The sequence below is a fragment of the Epinephelus lanceolatus genome, chromosome 21 (genome assembly GCF_041903045.1).
Source record: "Epinephelus lanceolatus isolate andai-2023 chromosome 21, ASM4190304v1, whole genome shotgun sequence".
NCBI lineage: Eukaryota > Metazoa > Chordata > Actinopteri > Perciformes > Serranidae > Epinephelus > Epinephelus lanceolatus.
In genome coordinates this window covers 22,612,579-22,631,001 of record NC_135754.1, presented here as the reverse complement: position 1 = coordinate 22,631,001, position 18,423 = coordinate 22,612,579, and the positions used below count along the sequence as shown (strand labels likewise).

At 39.5% G+C, this 18,423-nt stretch overlaps 1 protein-coding gene across 3 annotated transcripts in view; it reads left to right on the top strand.

The window, feature by feature from the left end:
* The window catches only part of LOC117259098 (zinc finger protein 385B-like), a 136,175-nt gene that overhangs the window by 109,364 nt on the left and 8,388 nt on the right, over positions 1-18,423 (top strand). For all 3 annotated transcript variants that reach the window (XM_033630321.2, XM_033630320.2, XM_033630322.2), the window contains 3 exons: positions 6,887-7,041; positions 8,974-9,081; positions 17,821-17,998. In XM_033630321.2, the coding sequence (XP_033486212.1) occupies positions 6,887-7,041; positions 8,974-9,081; positions 17,821-17,998 (441 nt within the window). The remainder of the gene's footprint in view (positions 1-6,886; positions 7,042-8,973; positions 9,082-17,820; positions 17,999-18,423) is intronic.

Genomic DNA, 18,423 nt, shown 5'->3' with positions numbered 1-18,423 from the left:
CAGAGAAACTTCTTTCTGAAAGTAGGAGCGAAATTACTCAAGGGCACTCCCAGAGACACCCACCCACTATCTGAGCCTTTCAATCACGATACTGTGATCCACAGTATCGAAAGCTGTGCTAAGATCCAACACCACCAAAACAGAACATCTACCCACATCACTGCTGCAAAGCAGTTATTCAACTTATTAGTTATGTGTTATAAAAAATATATAGAAAATGTTTAAATCCTTATGTGCAACCAGCAGAGGGTTCAGTGAGCCCCCTGAACCAACACAAACTGCGCCTGTGGTATTAGAGTTTAGCTCAAAACACTACCTACGTACAATTTCACAGCTGCTAGCATGCCTGTAGACTCTTCGTCTGATTTCCAAAATATATTTTCATATTTCACTTCCATATAAGGCTTCTGCTTGGATTAGCTTGAATCAGATTTAAAACTAATTCTGGCAGGCTTTGGATGAACTGACTGCCAGAAAAAAGTACCCTGAGGCATTTGTAGCTGCAGGCGATGATAAAATGAGATACAGTGTGGTTTGTTACATCCACTGCTCTATTCGTTGTTGCCTATAGTAAACACCGGCTCACCTGCACGGAACAACATGTTTGATCTCTCTTGTAACCTTTTCTTATGTGACTCCTAAAATCACGTGCCAGCATTAAGTGTTCCCTCTGCAGATACAGTTTCTTGAGCGTGCTTTGAATCTGCAAATGTTGTTTTTCTTTTCCCTTCCGCTTCCTCTGTTATGTCTCTCTGCCCTGCTCAGGCTTTAAGAAGCATGCTGAATAAGGGACCAGATTAGTAAAATCATGTTAATGCTCAAGGACTTTCAAACCTGCTTTATCCCCAGAGATAAAACCTCAAATCCAGAAGTGAAAAAAGCAGAAAATTGGGGAAAATTGCTTTCTTGTTGGTGCGCTTTTCAGTGCTGTGAAGTAACATAATTAGACTCCAGCACTGAGACGGACTGTAATTACTGTTTGCAGTATTTAAAAGAAAAACAAAGCACTTTATGATAATCTATGTTTGATGCTATATGCTACAAGACTCTCTTCAGATATCTCCTCACATATCTCTCCTAAATCCAAACTTAGTGAGTCATCACTCTTCATCCTCCAGCCGTCATCTGGTATGTTAATACTTCTGGCTTCATCAGTCAATTTCATTCAGTTTTTCTATGCAGAGGGCTCCTCCTACCAGCCAGTGCTCCCTTCAGCTGTCTCATCAAACTCCTCTTGACATTTTCCGTCACGCAAAGGCCAGACCTCCCTCCACCCTCGGTTACCACAGATTTTAAATCAAGTCAAGCGCTGTCTTTCAGATGGAGGAAAAACACTCGATCTTGTATTATACAGGAAGAAAAGACTGCTACTTGCAATGATTTCTCATCCCACATTTTGTTGCTGCTTTTACCTCAAAAATATTTCATAAAATATTAACGAGGAGTTCACTTCAAAATCAACTTTGAGTAGTTTCCTTTCTGTAGATAATCGGCTGTGGAAAACGAGTTTTGAAGTCAAGTTATTATCACTCAGACATTCAAGAAACACAATACATCTGTAGTGCTTTGTTGTGCTGTCTGCACCAGTGTTGTAGTCAAGACCACCTTAACCAAGACCAACTCAAGACTATGACTAGACCAGTATGAGTCCCGCACTGCATGACAAAAAAAGTGGAACATACAAACCATAGGTACTCCTCAATTTGATCTAAAGAATCCACATTTCTATAAAAACACACAGAAAACAAATAAAGATTCCTCTTAATTCACCCCTTTCATCATCATTTTTTAATTTAATTTCATTTATATACTTTATTAATCCCAGAGGGGAAATTCAATTTTTCACTCTGTTGTCAATTACACACAGGTCCGAACACACACCTGCACAAACTGGACCTATACATGCACTAAGTGGAGAGATGTCAGAGTGGGCTGCCCATGACAGGCACTCCGAGTGGTTGGAGGGTTCGGTGCCTTGCTCAGGGGCACCTCGGCAGTGCAGGAGGTGAACTGGCACCTCCAGCTACCAGTCCACGCTTCATATTTTGGACCAGACAGGGACTTGAACAGGCGACCCTCTGGTTCCCAACCCAAGTCCCTATGGACTGAGCTACTGCCGCCCCGTATGTGTCATACCTCTTTTCCAACATGGAACTGGTTCCGTCCTGGTCCTAAATTTGAACCATTTCCAGCATTTTGACCAAAAATAAATTGGTTCAGAACTGGAAAAAATGGTTCTCAGCTGGAACCAAAAAATATCAGGTTGTCCTTTACCTGAAGTGCGAACTGTGACAACACCACTGGGCCTGCCATAATCTATAGGTTGGAATGAGAGGATGGAGAATCCAACATTGGGAAAGTTGAGCGAGAGATTGTCAGACAATAAGTCTGCAGAGATTTCAATATGTCAGACTTCAACAGATTTTCCTGGTCGAAAGCCAAATAACAGGGGGCCTGAGCACAGCAGGTGATGATAAAGCTGCTTACTGTGTAAGAGAAAGAGACACAGAGAGGGTAAGAGAGGGTGGAAGGTGGACTATTGCACATGTTTCTGTAGGTTATTAATAACTTACTCAGAACACTGCTTTGTCGCTTTATGAACTGCTTGAAATCCGTTTTTTTTGACAGTCTCACTTGAACCACCCATCAGACTGTGGTTTGACCTGTGTATCAGTATGTATTTTTAAGTGTACCATGAGAAATGTCTTGATAAAAAAAATCAAAAGGCATTACAGAGGTTAATGTTATGTGGGGGATTTTTCCTCTGATGTCTATTAGCAAATACAACCAAATACTGATTAACTGGCATCAACCTCACCATCTTTAGTCAATGCTCCTTTTTTATTTTGCACAGGAAATTTATTGATATCCCCACAGTTGTGGCCTTGATCAGTCTTGAAATACAATCCAGAGTCTACTTTGTCTGAGACCAAGACAAGGCTGAGTAAAATTATGGTCAAGTCTGAGACATAATTTAGACCTTCAAAAAGTGGTGTTGAGACCAAGACCGGTCTCAAGTACTACAACACTGGCATGCACAAACAACATGAAGGCAGAAAATAAATCCTTTATTTATAATTATGGGGTTTTTTTTGTACTCTACAAGCTCAAGCTTCTAGTGTCACTTCTTTATACCTGAATCTACACGAAAAACAAAACAGCAATTTCTCCAATGTTATAATTTCTATTGCCAAATATCTTAAAGATATTTAAAGGAACTGTCATTGAAAAATTCAGTTCTCACCTGTTGTACACAACAATGCTTAAATTTAAACAAACGTTCACATGTTCACGATTCATTGCTGCTGTATTCTGTCATTTACACATGACCTTCTAACATAAAAAACCTCAGGACTTTCAACATACAGGCATTACAATAATCACCATGCTTATGTAAGACACTGTGAATTTTAATGTGAGCGCACTAATGTTTACTTTGGGTCTAGACAAAGGTCAGTGCCATGCTGCTCTTTGAAGCAAGAGCCGTCTGAAAGCATTTAGGCCAACCAAAATTAAGCAGGATGAGATGAGAGGTCATGTGGAAAGAGATTCAAAGCAAAAATGTGGATGTTAAAATTGCTGCAGGGCTCATCAAAACAAACACTTCATAGGTAAAGTAATATATGCACGAAGACAGGAAATGGGTAAGCAACAAAAAGCCAGCAGTTGGATATATCTTAAGTAAAAAATGTGTTTTTCTCATGATTATGTTCCTTGAAATGTTGACCTTGACTATACTGATTTGTATCTGTGTGAAGTTTGTCACCAGAGTGGTTTTTGTGCATTCCTCCACTGAAGGTAGCGATGTCTGTGCATTTTAGATGTAAACCAAACCCTGGAACTTTGATCCACTATCTACCAAAAACCCCATCGTAGCAGATACTACTGTAGGTTTTACAACCACGAACACAGTGTCAGCCAACCCATTCTCAGCCACTGCCAGTTAGCTTACGAGCTAACAAACAACATAAACAAATAAAAGATGCTCACTACACTTAACACTCTGATACGTCTGCTAGTCGTTGATTTTGTTGCACACCAGACTCCTTGTCTGAGTCTGGGTCTGACTGAGGCTCAAACATGTATGGCTGAATCAGATGTTTTCCTCTGATGATAACAAGATGCTAATGCCATTGTGATATACACTGCTCTTTTACTGGTCAACCACGCGCTGAAGAAAGCAAAACATTCTGCAAGCAAATTTCTTTTGAGAGTTTTTCAAGCCTTCATGCCAGTGCCAGCCGTGGCCCAAGGCGTTATGTTTTGAGGTTGTTCCTCTGTTCTTATGTATGTTTGTACCATTCTTTTGAGCATGATATCTCAAGAATGCCTTAAAGGGATTTTCTTCAAATTTGGCACAAACGTCAACTTGAACTTGAGAATGAAGTGATTAGATTTTGGTGGTTAAAGGTCTCTATGACCTTGCATCCTTCTCATTCTTTAAAACACAATATCTCTTGAAGGCCTTGAAAGAATTTCCTCAAATTAAGCACAAACGTCCACTGGGAGCCAAGGATGAACTGTTCAGAAGTTGGTGGTCTAATGTCAATATGATCTCACAAAACATGTTGTTACACCCGCAAACGTAATAACAGCCCACAAACGTAATAAACCACAAATGTAATACAAATCTGCAGCTTTGAGTGTAATAATCCCTCAAATGTAATAAATTTCCCACAAACGTAATAGCAGCTGCCTACTACAAACGTAACACACAATTTTCCGCAAATGTAATAACTATTACATTTGCAGGAAATTATTACATATGTGGGAAGGTGAAAATCTAAACTGTAATAACTTCCCACAAATGTAATATGAGACTGAATAATGATCTTTGTGGTTGTTGTTGTTTGTTTACTTATACACCTGCCAATAGTGATGCGTGTGTTGACAAGCAACCCGCAGGTTGGGTGGGGCGGGTCAGAAAGTGACAGAGCAGCGTTTTGAGTAAGTTAGAAATATCTTAGAGAAACACACACATACACACACACACACACACACACACACACTGGTCATTCCTTGTCAGTTCACAGAATTACTCTGTGGCAGCAAATATGTTGTTTAATTGGATTTATTTTATTTTCTTCTGCCTCTTGTTAATACGGATTTAATGGGAAATTTATTACATTTGCGGGATTATTACATTCAAAGCTGCAGATTTGTTTTACATTTGTGGTTTATTACGTTTGTGGGCTGTTATTACGTTTGCGGGTGTAACACATGTTTTTGGCCATTACTTGATAAGTCCCTTAATTCTGATTGACTGTCTTCTACTGTAGTTCTCCTGATACTGTAGCCTTTCGCCGAGTTTTGCGATGGTGTCAGTCATTTTGGCCACTGTGCTATTAAGCCTGGTGTTATCATCCTCCAGCTGAGAGATTCTCTGTTCTGTCTCATCAGTGCTGCTTGAAAGCACGGCCACGTCAGCTTTGAGAGAATCCACCAAGCCTTTTACGTCAGCTACGTCCTTGATTACCTTGTAGAATTTTGTTTCCAGGTTGCGATTGATGTTGAGAAACCCGCACAGCACTGGGTTATCCTCCTCATCTTTGTTGTGTGCTAGCAGCTGGGTTGCTAGTGCTACTATTAGCAGTGTCAGCTAGTTTGTCCAAATGCAACATTTTTGTACTAGGATTGTTGAAGTTTCCGTAGTTGCCTATTCATGTGCGCACCTCTCTTGGACAGGCTTTGTTTTATAGTTCAGTTATGAAGATTGGCTAGATATAACAATGTTTAACCATACGGAGCAGCAGCTTGCCTGTTTAGCTGTTACCCATGGCGCATCGCCACCAGAAGTCCTTTGTTACTCAATAATTCATACACTAATTATGACGAAATTTTGCACAAATGTCTGATAGAATATAATGAAGAAGTGTTGACATTTTGTATCCGAAAGGTTCAAGATCAGCTTCACTTTGACGTCATAATGTTCTGCAAAAACACTTTTTTGGCGGTAATTATTCGTCATAGGGGGAGACATTTGGTCAGGTACTCAGGTACTGATTCAGGGTTGGAAATTAGCACCAGCCACCAGCCGAATGCTGGTGAAAATTGCAAGTGACTGCTAAATTTGCTTCATTCACCAGCCTAAAAAAGAACAATGGTAATCTATTGAGTTGCTGGTCGATTTTGGAATCCACCAGCCACATTGGCAACAAAATTAATTTCCAACCCTGTGCCGATTGCTTTGATAATCTTTGCTAGCAGGTTGAAGATGTGCGTGAAGCTTTCGTCTTTTAGAAAGTGTAGTGTCTTTGCAACAACACCCATATATGAGGTATCAACTCACGGCTAGTCTGGACAGATTTGGATGTAAACTATGACTACAATTTGACCGATTCATGGCGTCTTACAACCCAGAGGCAGGAATTGTATTTTCTAACTGTTATGTGGGAAAACCACATCAAGTAAAATATTAGTAAAACGTGTGGAGGGGGACTTTCAATAAAAATGAAGTAAATTGGTCACCTTAGGCCTTAAAACAACCTTGCAGTCCTTTTGCCTGACCACTTTGTAGCATCTGAGGAAGAACGAAACCAGACAATTACACTCTAGTGCTGCGTTTAAAGGCCAGATACATTTGTCAGGATAAACTATGGACTTGTAGAGCAGGAAAAGGCCACACAAAGCCTCTCATCATTTATCCCCTGCTATTACTGAAGTCATTAAAGCTTTACTGAGTGAATCATTCACTGTGGGAATGGGTCTTGATCTAATATGCTGTGTGCTAAAGTCTGTCTTTATCCTTGTGAGTGTGTGAGGATGTGCAGTTTTAAATGAAACAGGGTGAAATGTGTCTCTACAAATGCATTTGAGATAGAGGATTAAGCGAGAAAATGGTTGTCACAATGATGTGTTTTCTCAAATGTGATCACCCCTGCTGTAGGTGCCCTCTCCCAGAGCCAAGTCCACCCACTCCTGGGCTCCCTGCCTCTGCCAGGTCGACCCCTACAGCCGCAGACTCATGCCCAGCTGGAGCACTTCCTGCCGCTCAGGGTCAACAGCTCCTCGCCACTCAGCCTCTTCCCCAATTTCAGCACGGTAGGATACAATACCACATTTCTCGCAAACACTCATCACGTATGAGGCTATAGTGATTCAGTCCCAAACAGAACCCCCAAATTCAAGAAAAGATTGAAGAGCATTTTGGTTGCATCAAACTGAACTTCAGTGGGGTGCCCCTGTGGCGTGCTACTCCCCTTGTTTCCTGTCATTTCTTTGCTGTCATTACTAAGAAAAATGCTAAAAGAAAATATAAATAAATATGAAAAAGACTAGTAATATGGTCTGAGATTAAAATATTTTAATCCTAGCCTCAATTTATTTATAAAAAGAAATCTATTAAAGGAAAGCTCTGAAGCAGAACTATTAAACTGTGAAGCATGTCTCACATAAACAGCTTTATTTTGCATGGAATGCGCATTTAGTAGCCATGTTATATAGGAAAATATTAATAGACTCATAAATATAACTTGGCTCCGATCAGGGGGTAAAAATATGATTGAGACATCCCCAATATAACACTTCTCTCTTTCTCACACACACACATATGTTTGGTCTGGCTCTAAATGATAAAGCAGCACTTCCATAGTCACATTTAGCTTTAACCCTTCATGAGACAAGTCAGAGGAATGCGCTAAATGTATCAGGCATGTGGGCGGCTGGGAAAAGATTCCTGTCTGACACCTGATGCCAAAAATATGACTCAACTATCACTATAGGAATTAAAAGTATCAAGTGAGGACAAAGGTTATTTAAAATGTGTGAATTCAACAGTGTAATTTCCTTTTTCCTTCCCTCATTTATTCTGACAAATATAAACACTGTAAATGTCTAATATTTTAAAAGACATAGCATGATGTAGCATCCATGTTTGACTCATGTAGATTAGATCTTAAAGTCAAACTGATCTCCCTTCACCTTCATGTTCACACACTCGTTTTGATATGATATATTATTTAATTTTTAAAAATCTCATGTACAGGTTGTTCATCTGAAAACAGTTTTTTGTCTTTTAACAAACATTTTAGGCAAAGTGTCGCCTGTCACAGCACCTGTTAGGACATGTTTTAACCTGGTGTGTGTACCCTAATGGTCTCATTAATTAAATGTTGTCGTGTTGTTTCCAGTGGAGCAGCATAGACTGTTATCTTCCCTTTATCTTTGATTAGAAGGCCCTGGGATTTTTAAAAATGTAATAATATATCATATTCTATAAAAACGAGTGTGTGAACATGAAGGTGAAGGGAGATTAGTTTGACTTTAAGATCTAGTCTACATAAGTCAAACATGGATGCTACATCAAGTTTTTAAAGAATTAGACAGTGTATTTTTCAGAATAAATTAAGGAAAGAAAAAGGAGAGATGCACGCTTCCTTTTGCGCAGTGATACTGTTGGAGGGTGTATTTTGGTAGAAAGGAAATAGTTCCTACATGAAACTGCTCACAACAAGGTCTGTGGATTATCTTGAGTAACCAGGTCATGACTTCTGGAAAGAGACATTGCTGTTGAGTTTTTCAAATGTAGCTTTTGGCAATATAAGCACCACAAGCAAAGTGCCAACGCCTACGCCGATATCTCCAACATTTGGCAACCTACACCAAAGCAATCTAGATTGATAAAAAGCATTACATGTAAGAGTTAAAATATGTATTTTTGATTTTGGTGGTGAACTGTCCTTTTAAAGAAACTACCTTAAAACTGGCGGAAAAAATATGAGTTAAATATTATGACAAATTCTTTTATGGTATTGTTGCCTATAATTGACAGGGACTACGAAAAAGTGACAGGAACTTAGGATGGTAGTACCACAGTAGTGTAGACAGGAGGGATGATGTGCATTGGAGAACCCAAAGGCCTGACTTGAACTGGGGAAACTGCACTTGCACTTCTCTCTGAAACCTTAAGGTATCACCAACTTGAAACAGGACATTCGTGTTCATCTATGTGTGTTTGTATGTTTCACTTCGCAGATGGACCCAGTGCAGAAGGCAGTGATCAACCACACTTTTGGCCTGGCTCCACCCAAGAAGAAACCCATCATCTCCTGTAACATCTGTCACCTGCGCTTCAACTCCACTGTGAGTCAGACACTCGTTCAGTCCTTTCCACTGATAATGCAGAGGAAAACGTTTTGGTTTCTTCCCTTGAGCCTTCTTTGTGCTTTCATCTGATAAAACCAAAGTCCAGAAACAGGTCTGGATTTCTTTTTAATTCACTGCAGGAAGGTGGGGAAAACACCTTTGACCTCTCAGCTCTTATCTGCCTGTCTGTTTTCTGCAAATGTAAATCACATCAATCTGTGGTACATTTTTATATGATAAAGTGTTGAATCAATATTATCTCACTTCACCCTCTGACCCTCCTGATGCTTGCTGAATGTCAGCTTTTCTAAACAACACTCATACTTTAAAGGTTCTGTATGTAACATTTTACTAGTGGGTGAACAAGTGGTAAATTAATTCAAAAACTGAGACTCCCAGACTTCCTCTGTCACCTCTAGCATCCTGTGGACTGACTTCTATGTAAAGGAAAGGAAAATCCAAAGGATGTGACGTTATGCATGTTCCTGAGTGCTTTGCCTCTCTTTAGCTCATTACAGCACTAACAGTGTGCAACAGTAGCTAATGTTAGCTAAGAAATGAAGTCTGCTAACGCTGACAAATGAGCAGCACCCACCACAACAGAGTCCACACATGCTACACATTTTGCAGCATTGGCCTGGTGGAGATGGACCTTCACGTAGCACCCTGTAGCAACTCAAATTGGGATTCTGGGCCACCCTCTCAACCACCTCAAGTTCCTGCTGGACCAGCACACTTTGATGCTGTTAGACCCACTGGCCACCAGCCCGCTGTACGCCAGGGCTCGGGTTTGCACTTGCTGAATTTAAGTTGCTACAGCGGCTAAGGTCTGAGCTGCTGTCCACTCCTGTCCCGGGGTAGTAACGTTAGTATCCTAGTGGTGGGGAGTGAGGAGGAGAGTCTGCGGTTTGTGCTAGCTAGCTAATTCTTGTTTAATTTTTGGTTTGATAAACATTAAATCCATCAAATTCAGTGGTCCATATCATAATTTCAGTGCCTCACCATGCTGAAACAAAATCCTAACGTTAGAGGAAGCATTGACATGTGAAATATATTGTGATATTGTGCTTAGCTAACGTTAGTTTGCTTGCTAACGAGAATGAATTGTTAGCTAGCTAAGGTAGCAAAATATTTGGGTGATAAATGTCATTAATTCATCCAGACTCCAGGGCTGATCTGGCTGGCGCACGCTTGCTGGAGGGATTACATATCTCATCTGGCCTGGGAACGTCTTGGGGTCCCCCAGGAGGAGCTTGAAAGTGTTGCTGGGGAGAGGGACATCTGGGGTGCTTTGCTCGGCCTGCTGACCCACGACCCGGCCCCAGATAAGCGGATGAAAATGGATGGATGGATTACAGATAGTAACGTTATTCTAAATATGATTGTAATTTATTTTCCAGCCTTCTATTAACATTATTACTGTCAAACACAGTCAGTCTCTTGTTTGTCATGGTTTTGGACGATGCCCCATGCTTGCTCATGGCTTCAGAGTTCAAGCACCGGTGGTCGAGCAACAAGATGCTGACCGCCGTTCACTTAACAGCCTCAGAGAGATGTGTCATTAATGACAGGGATTTTCTGAAAAAGTTACATACAGAACCTTTAAAACTTGACTAACTTTCTTATGAATTGTCATTTAAAGCTCATCTTTGGATTAATTTCGCAGCCAGGCGTCCTCATATTTGCAACACATTTAATATTTTGCATCCCATTTGTCCAAAAACAGCCTTGAAGCAGGCTTTTCTTCTTATCAGTCCGATCAGTATATCTCTGCAGCTTCCATTCTTTTAAAATCCACCAGTGGGTTCTTAAAAGGAAACCAGTCAGCTAGTTCTGTTGCTTTTTTTCCTCCTTATCAACAACTCCCTATTCATATTCATTTGGCTCCTATTCCTATGGAGTTCGTTTATACATATTTGCATTTATATTGTCAGGAGGAACCTGGTGGAATGACAATGATTCCTCTTTGTGTGAATTGTGAAACTTGAAGGAAGCAGGACACTGGCACGAGCACATTACGCTACCCTTACTTCCTCATCTGTCTCTTTGTCTCTCTGCTCTGTACCTTTGGACACAGTGATGCTGTAAGGAGTCTGTTTTCTAGCTAACAGGCTCTCTCCTCCTCCCTCTGTGTTACCTGCAGCTGAGCTGAGGGTGCTGGTTGACCCAGGAGTTGGATGCCAGGTTGCAGGCAGGTACCAGGTCACAACAGGGGGCTGCACCGAGCGGCTGGAATTTGCTAGTGACATATTTTATACTCACTGCTTGTGTAGTACATAAAGTAGGTTTCATCTTCACAGTCACTTGTGTTTATTTTCTATATTGGACATGCAGCCTCAGCGCAAGTTCAAAACAACTATGAGTCATTGTTTGATACGTCGTCAAATGATATGTCTTATCTTACCAACAGTCCAAAAATCTAAAGCTTTTCAGTTTATCATGTATGGCAAAAAAAGAATCAAATTCTAACATTTGAGAAGCATCAAACCAGCAAATCTTCGTCTTTTTTGCTTAAAAAAAAAAAAAAAGACTAAAACAGTTACTTGATGATCAAAATAGTTGCAGATTCTGGCCATTGATTAATTTATGAATTGACTAATTGTTGACTAATTGTTGCAGCTGGAACCAAACCTAACATGACTGAGTGGTTATTCAAAACATTTACCTTGTTATCATTGCTATAATGAAGGTAGAGGACCATACATTAGTACTAAACAAGCAACTGGATTTGTCTCTTAGCAAAGATGAGTGATTTAATCCTAAACCAGTTAATATGAAATTATAGAATTTCAAAGAAAGATTAGTTAGTCCTGTCATTTCGCATAGGTGGCCCCCGGTTTTAGCTAGTTGAGTACCTCTGCCATAAGTCATTAGGACCAAATTCATTAGGATTAAATCTTTGAGGACCATGAATATCTGGATGAAAATCCTGAGGTTTCCCTGTTAAAGGGTTTTTTGGGGGAGTTTTTCCCTATCCGCTGAGAGGGTCCAAGGACAGAGGGATGTTGTATGCTGTAAAGCTCTCTGAGGCAAATTGTGATTTGTGATATTGTGCTTCATTATATTGAATTGAAAGACAATTCAAAGCTGTCAGGATATTACAGTTTGGACCAACAGTGGTTAACAAACAGACCTGCATCCCAGGAGCTTAAACCCACATAAACAGAGATAGTTTCCAAAATGTAATGATGAATTTAACAATAAATTCAATGCTTTAAATTTTTAAGCATTTTTCTGTTGTTATAGCGCCACCCAGTTGCCAATTAGAGTTAAATTTCTCCAGTCACCTTGAGGCGTCCTGTTCTACATATCTGCCAAGTTTAGTAAAAATCGATTTGGCGGTTAGGCCTAGATAAGAAATTAGCTCTCTAGCGCCCCCATTTTGTTTTATCAGGTCAATAATGGAGGGGTCCCCTCCGATTATGTGTGGTCATATGCCTACAAAGTTTCGTGGTGATCAGTGAAACCCTTGAGATGTTATATACCTTTATGTGATGAGCCACGCCCTCCGAAATATTCATTGCCTTATAGAAGCTCAGTTTTAGTAAGTTTTCCAACTTTTACCAAGAGGGAACTTCATGCAGATCGGTCAAACGTCCTAGGAAGAGATCGATTTTAAGTGTTTTTCAAAGAAATTCAAAATGGCGGAAAATCTATATAACCGGAAGTTATGGGTTCTTGAGGCAAAGTTGTTCCTCATGAGGAGAGGCATCTCTGTGCAAAGTTTCATGTCTCTACGACATACGGGCATGAGATATGCCCATTCAAAGTTTACAATTTCAATCGGTTGCTATAGCGCCCCCCTTTGGCCAATTGATGTAATATTGCTTCATTCGCATCCTCCCATGACCCTCTGCCACTGTGCCAAATTTCACATGGATTGACCAAGTCAGTGAGGAGAAAAACGTGGAACAGACACACAGACAGAGTTTTCGTCATTGTATAGTAAGATATAGTAAGATAAACAATAATGGGTAAAATATATGAACATGTATGAACAGTATGAACATGCACACCGATTATAGTCGGCAAAATACAAAGAGCAGGTATAAGAACACTGCAAACCTGGATAAGTTGATTGTACTTAAAATATTTGCGGCAAGTGATTGCCCTTAAAGGAATTAAGTAATCAATCAAAGATAATTTATTTGAGTGAAATGCTAATAGGATTGCAAGTGAGAAATTAAGTTCAGTACACTAAAAGCCTAAAAATGTGTATGTTGTATCACCGAGATCCAAACCAACGATGTGAGGCAATCATTTGTTTTCTTGTGAATTAAGCCAATCAGATGCTGGAAAAATGCTGCTGATGATGGTGTGCAGTTAGGGCCGAAAATTGATGCATTTTAGTCTGTTCAACTCAAAAATGCTAGCGTTGCCCTCATTATAGTAAAATACAATAAGATTGATTGCGTAATGCGATAAAACTCAGTATTCTAAGTAATTCTTACTCACACTGTTGAAGTAGGAGCAACTTTAGGACTAACTGTACAACTAATGGCAATAGCAGGATGTTATATAAAGAATACATTATATTTAGTTGCTCATTAAATTAAATAATTACAGTAATTTTTGCTTCTTCAGTAGAGTGCTTTATTGTGTTGAGCCTGGACTAAGAAATGGAAACCTGGAGCTGTTTGTTCAGTATGAAGACAAAGATGGCTGGCTGTGAAAATGATATCTACTGTATATATTACATAATCAGTGTGCATAAAAAAAGGAATAGACTTTTCAAATTATTCCTTTAAGGCTGCTAAACTCACTGAAAAAGCATGAAAGATTCAAGCCTGAGGGATCACACGTTACATTTTAATTTTGCTGCCCTTTTGTGGAGGACAGTTGGTGCTCCCTGTGTATGAAGAGTTTGGGCATCAGTGGTGTGTGAATGCATAACACTGCTTGAATCAAGGTCAGCGGGGGCCAAGCAATCCTGACAGGCTCTTTCAGGTGTCTCTAACAGAGGATCTTGGGACACTTACTCCACATATTAATCTCTATTTAAGTTCCTATGGTGGAACATAGTGAACTCATACTACACTGGCATGCCAGATAGTATGGTAGTATGCAAATGGAAGCAGAATCATCCCTCTGACTCAGTTGGAGATCACGCTGAATGGTTAGTGTGCGCTGACATTCAACGTAGCCAAAGGGGTCGTTCACCCTTTGCTCAGCCCTGTATCCCCCCGCCACACACTTTGACCCACAGTGGTGCCCTTTCTGTTTGTGTAGCAGCCCGAGCTTTATGCACAGTGTTGATGGGGAGACTTGTACCCCTCACAGTCACTGAAAGATCACCTCTGCACACTGAGCTCAGAGGCTGGACTGTGTACAGTGTGTGCCTGGAAACTGGATAATTTGAGCCTTGACAAATTATCTAACTGCCTCGTGTGAAGCTGGATACTCTGAGCCTTGTTCGCTTGTTTCAAACTCAGACTCTTTGTTGATTTAGGGAGTGCACTTGTGTCTTTGGTATACAGAAAGGCACTAGTGTTGCAAAAATGTATGCTCTCAAAGGATGAGGCTGGTTATGTTTTATGCTTTTCTTATTGTTGGTGGATCCCATGAAAAGAACAAGTCTGTCCAACTTCCCTTCCCTGTCTGTGGTACTCAGGCCCATTCATCCCTGTGTAAATATTTTAAAATGTGTCACAAATAGTGTATATAATTTCATTTTTAAAGGGCTAAACTGGTTCAACTAAAGAAAATTAAGATAACAATGTGCATGCATCTTTTTAAGTAGTTCCAACTCTGGTATTATTGAATAAATCCTATGAGTCTTTTATAATTTGACAAACTCAATCAGAATCAGTTAAGTACAAACAACATGATATGCTTTGACCTTGAAAAGCTTAATTAAGTTGAACCAACTTAATATTTATCCAAAAGTTGTGGTGATATTTAGCGGTAAAATTATTTTATTTAAGATATTCTAACTACTTATTTTAATTCAATACTACTCAAAAATATATAAAAAAAATGTTTTTTTATTTTGACCAACTTCTCAAAATAAGTTGTTAACTGACTAAAACATGTTAATAAAACAAACATTAGCACAAAGCATTATCCACTAACCCCATAAATCATTTTTTTGAGAGTAAAACAACCAGTTACTGTCATTTTTAGCATTTTACTAAACTATTTTCAGTGGTGGATTAATATACATTTGGTGCTCCAGTGAGTATTTACGGCATCATGGTGTAAAAAATAAAAAAAAACTCAAGTCCTTGCGTTCAAGTCCCAAGTCAAGACTAATTTAAATTTTAAGTCATATACAAGTCATATTGCCCCCTTTATCACATGTAATGTCATTTTAACATCAACATTAAATTTACAAAAAATCATGAAACCTTTTTAAAATTTGTATTTATTTGTTAAAACAAGTTTGTTGGAAGTTGTCGCGTCTTTATGTGTAATTTTGAATCCGCATGTTTTGTATATTGCAATCCATTTTGTTGACCACTGCACAGTTTTTGTACGCAAACAAAATAATCCATGGTATCATTTTTTTCTAACTAGTGCTTAGTAAAGTAAAGTTAGTACTTCATGGCTCTCTCCTGCAACATTGACTGGATGTTGGGTTAGTTCAAACAAAGTGAATCTGGGGAATTAAGTGTTGACTTGCTGGGGTGAATGAATAGCGTTAATTTTAGCTCATTAAGGAATTAAAGGGGAATTAATTGATTCATGGCGCCATTTTTAAATAATATTCTTTTAATTTATTTTCAATTATAAGGCTCAAGTCCAAATAAAATCATAAGTCATCTGTGTTAAAGCCAAAGTTGAAGTCTTTTTGGATTTTGTTTAAAGTCATCAATTGTGAGTTTATTTTAGTTTAGTTTATTTAAGAAGGGACAGTGCAAATTAATAATACACATAGTATAGATATGCCAGAATTAGCCAAAAGGCTATTTTTCACTGGTAGTCCCTTGGCCAAGATGTTACACAGGGCTACCTAAAATACAACAAAGCCCAAAAAACAAACAATATCAATACACACAGGGCACACAGTTTAAAAGACATCTTTGAACACATTGACAAGAAATTAATTTAACATGTTTTTTTAGTCACAAGAATGTAATGATCATCAAATGTGTGATTTAGGCAAAGTTGATGCAATATAAAAGGACATACAATTTTAATAGCACTAGAAGCAGTGGTGACGTATTTCCATATAGAACAGCATGGCAACACCAGCAGGACATATTGTTAGAAGCAGCAGAGAAGAGTTTAGTGCTTACATGTGTATTAATGTGTTTAGCCCTCTGATGTGAATAGACCAGGCTGACTGGATAAAAACACTTTTCCTCAATGGAATAGTAAAATCTCCTCTTATGGAACCCCCAGTGACACACATGAGTGAGTCAAGTCCACACCTCTGGTAAAATCGTTGGTCTTTTCATGGGATTTACTGACAATAAGAAAAGTACAGCGTATAACCAGACATATCCTTTATGACTTCTGCTTGTTCTGTATTGATGTCATGTACAGTTTGATCAAGCTGCTGAAGCTCTTTGAACCTTTTCACCTTCCGAGAGTGGGTTATAGGACTTTCCCACAGAGGACACTAACATACCACAGTAAAAAAAAAAAAAAAAAGCACAGATGTAAATAATGAAATGAATGATAGCTGAATTCTGTGTTGCTGCCTCAGTCTCAGGGTACAGGTATTGTTCATGCCGGCTCACTGTCATGCTGTCATGACTTACTGCGGTAACTGAATAGAACAGAGTCACTGTTAGTGTTATCTGTAACATCTGTGCTTTACCTGCAGTGACAGTTCAAAGTGTCTGCTCTGACTAATATTTCTTCATCTGTGAAACAGTTAGAATTTTTATGAAGTACTGAATGACGAACAGATGGATTTAATCTAAGCATAAGATGTACAGTTTTAGGAAATATGACGAAAACAAAATACCTTAACCACCTCTCAGGTCTTTATCAGCAGATGGAGTCTGCTCATTTGTCATGGAGATGGCTCAGTCATCATGGAAAATGTTACTGAATATTAAACACAACAGCTACACAGGTCTGTTTTTTTGAAAAATATTGTTGTAGAATATGAGAAACAAAACAGGCAACAAAATGTTTTTACTTCATTAGTGTTTGTTGTGTAAATCTAAGTTGTTAAAATGCATAGATTTGCTGTGTCGTATGGGAATATTTTAATGTGTTTGTGGATAACTAGATAAAATGTGTTATGTTTCACTATTGGTGCACTCTTACTCGCTGAATCTCCCTCTGTAGAGCACATCTTGCTTTGTCCACAGTCATTGTCGGATCCCAAATCTGCATGCATCTGTTGTCGCACAGCCACAAATGTGTTTCCCCTCACAGAGGAAGGCACAGAGGTCATTTTGTGTTGCAGAATAACAGACACAGACCATTTTGTGTCACAACGAATCAGTGGAAAGATGAGCTCACAGGACGGTCATGAGATGCCATGAGTCCAAATGATGCTCATTTGTGCACAACCGTGACGATGATGACGATCAAAATGGCTGTGTGGCTCTTCCTCCCAGTCAAATGCTCAATCGCATAATTTCTCCCCAACTCCACGGAAGCATGTGAAGCCACAGAGATGGAACAGATGGAAAGATTACAGTTTACTGATTTCATGCTGTCCTTCATTAATTTAATCATGTCAGTGATTCTGTTCATACACTGACTCTCTCCTCTGTTTGTTCTGCTGCTGTGTGTGTATATATGTGTGTGTATGTGGTTGTGTGTGATGGTCAGACCCAGGCTGAGGCCCACTACAAAGGTCACAAACATGCTCGCAAGCTGAAGGCCATGGAGTCCCAGAGGAACCGGCAGAAGAACGGACACAGTCCATCCGCAACAGGGAAAGACCGAGAGAGGGGGATGATGGGAGGAGGAACGGTGCCCACGGACTCGCATCTGAAACACATAACAGGTATAAATCTTTCTTTTTTTAAAGGCGCCCCTCGCTCCATCCTCCAAGTAATTAGTGGTAATTGGAGAGACATAAGCACTAAGGCTTGGGTAGCTGCCACTCAGCTGGCTAATTACCAGCTATTACCTGTCCTGCTATCATTGGCTCTGTCAGATGAGTAATTACTCCCATCAAGCAAAGATGAGGAGCCTTAAAGCACTTAAAGAGGGATGCTATCTGAGGAGGGATGTAGCGGTGTGACTTTCTTTGAGTTTGATTTTTGGTTGTAAATCAACAGTGGCTCAACACAACTCCCACTTACAGTTCCTCATTCCTATTATGAAATATGTTTTCGCTTTGCTAATGGACATGTCAAATGTTGGAGAAAATTATGAAAAGGGGCCCAAAAGTATGAGTCATTTGTGCCAAAATGTTTGCTTGTCAAA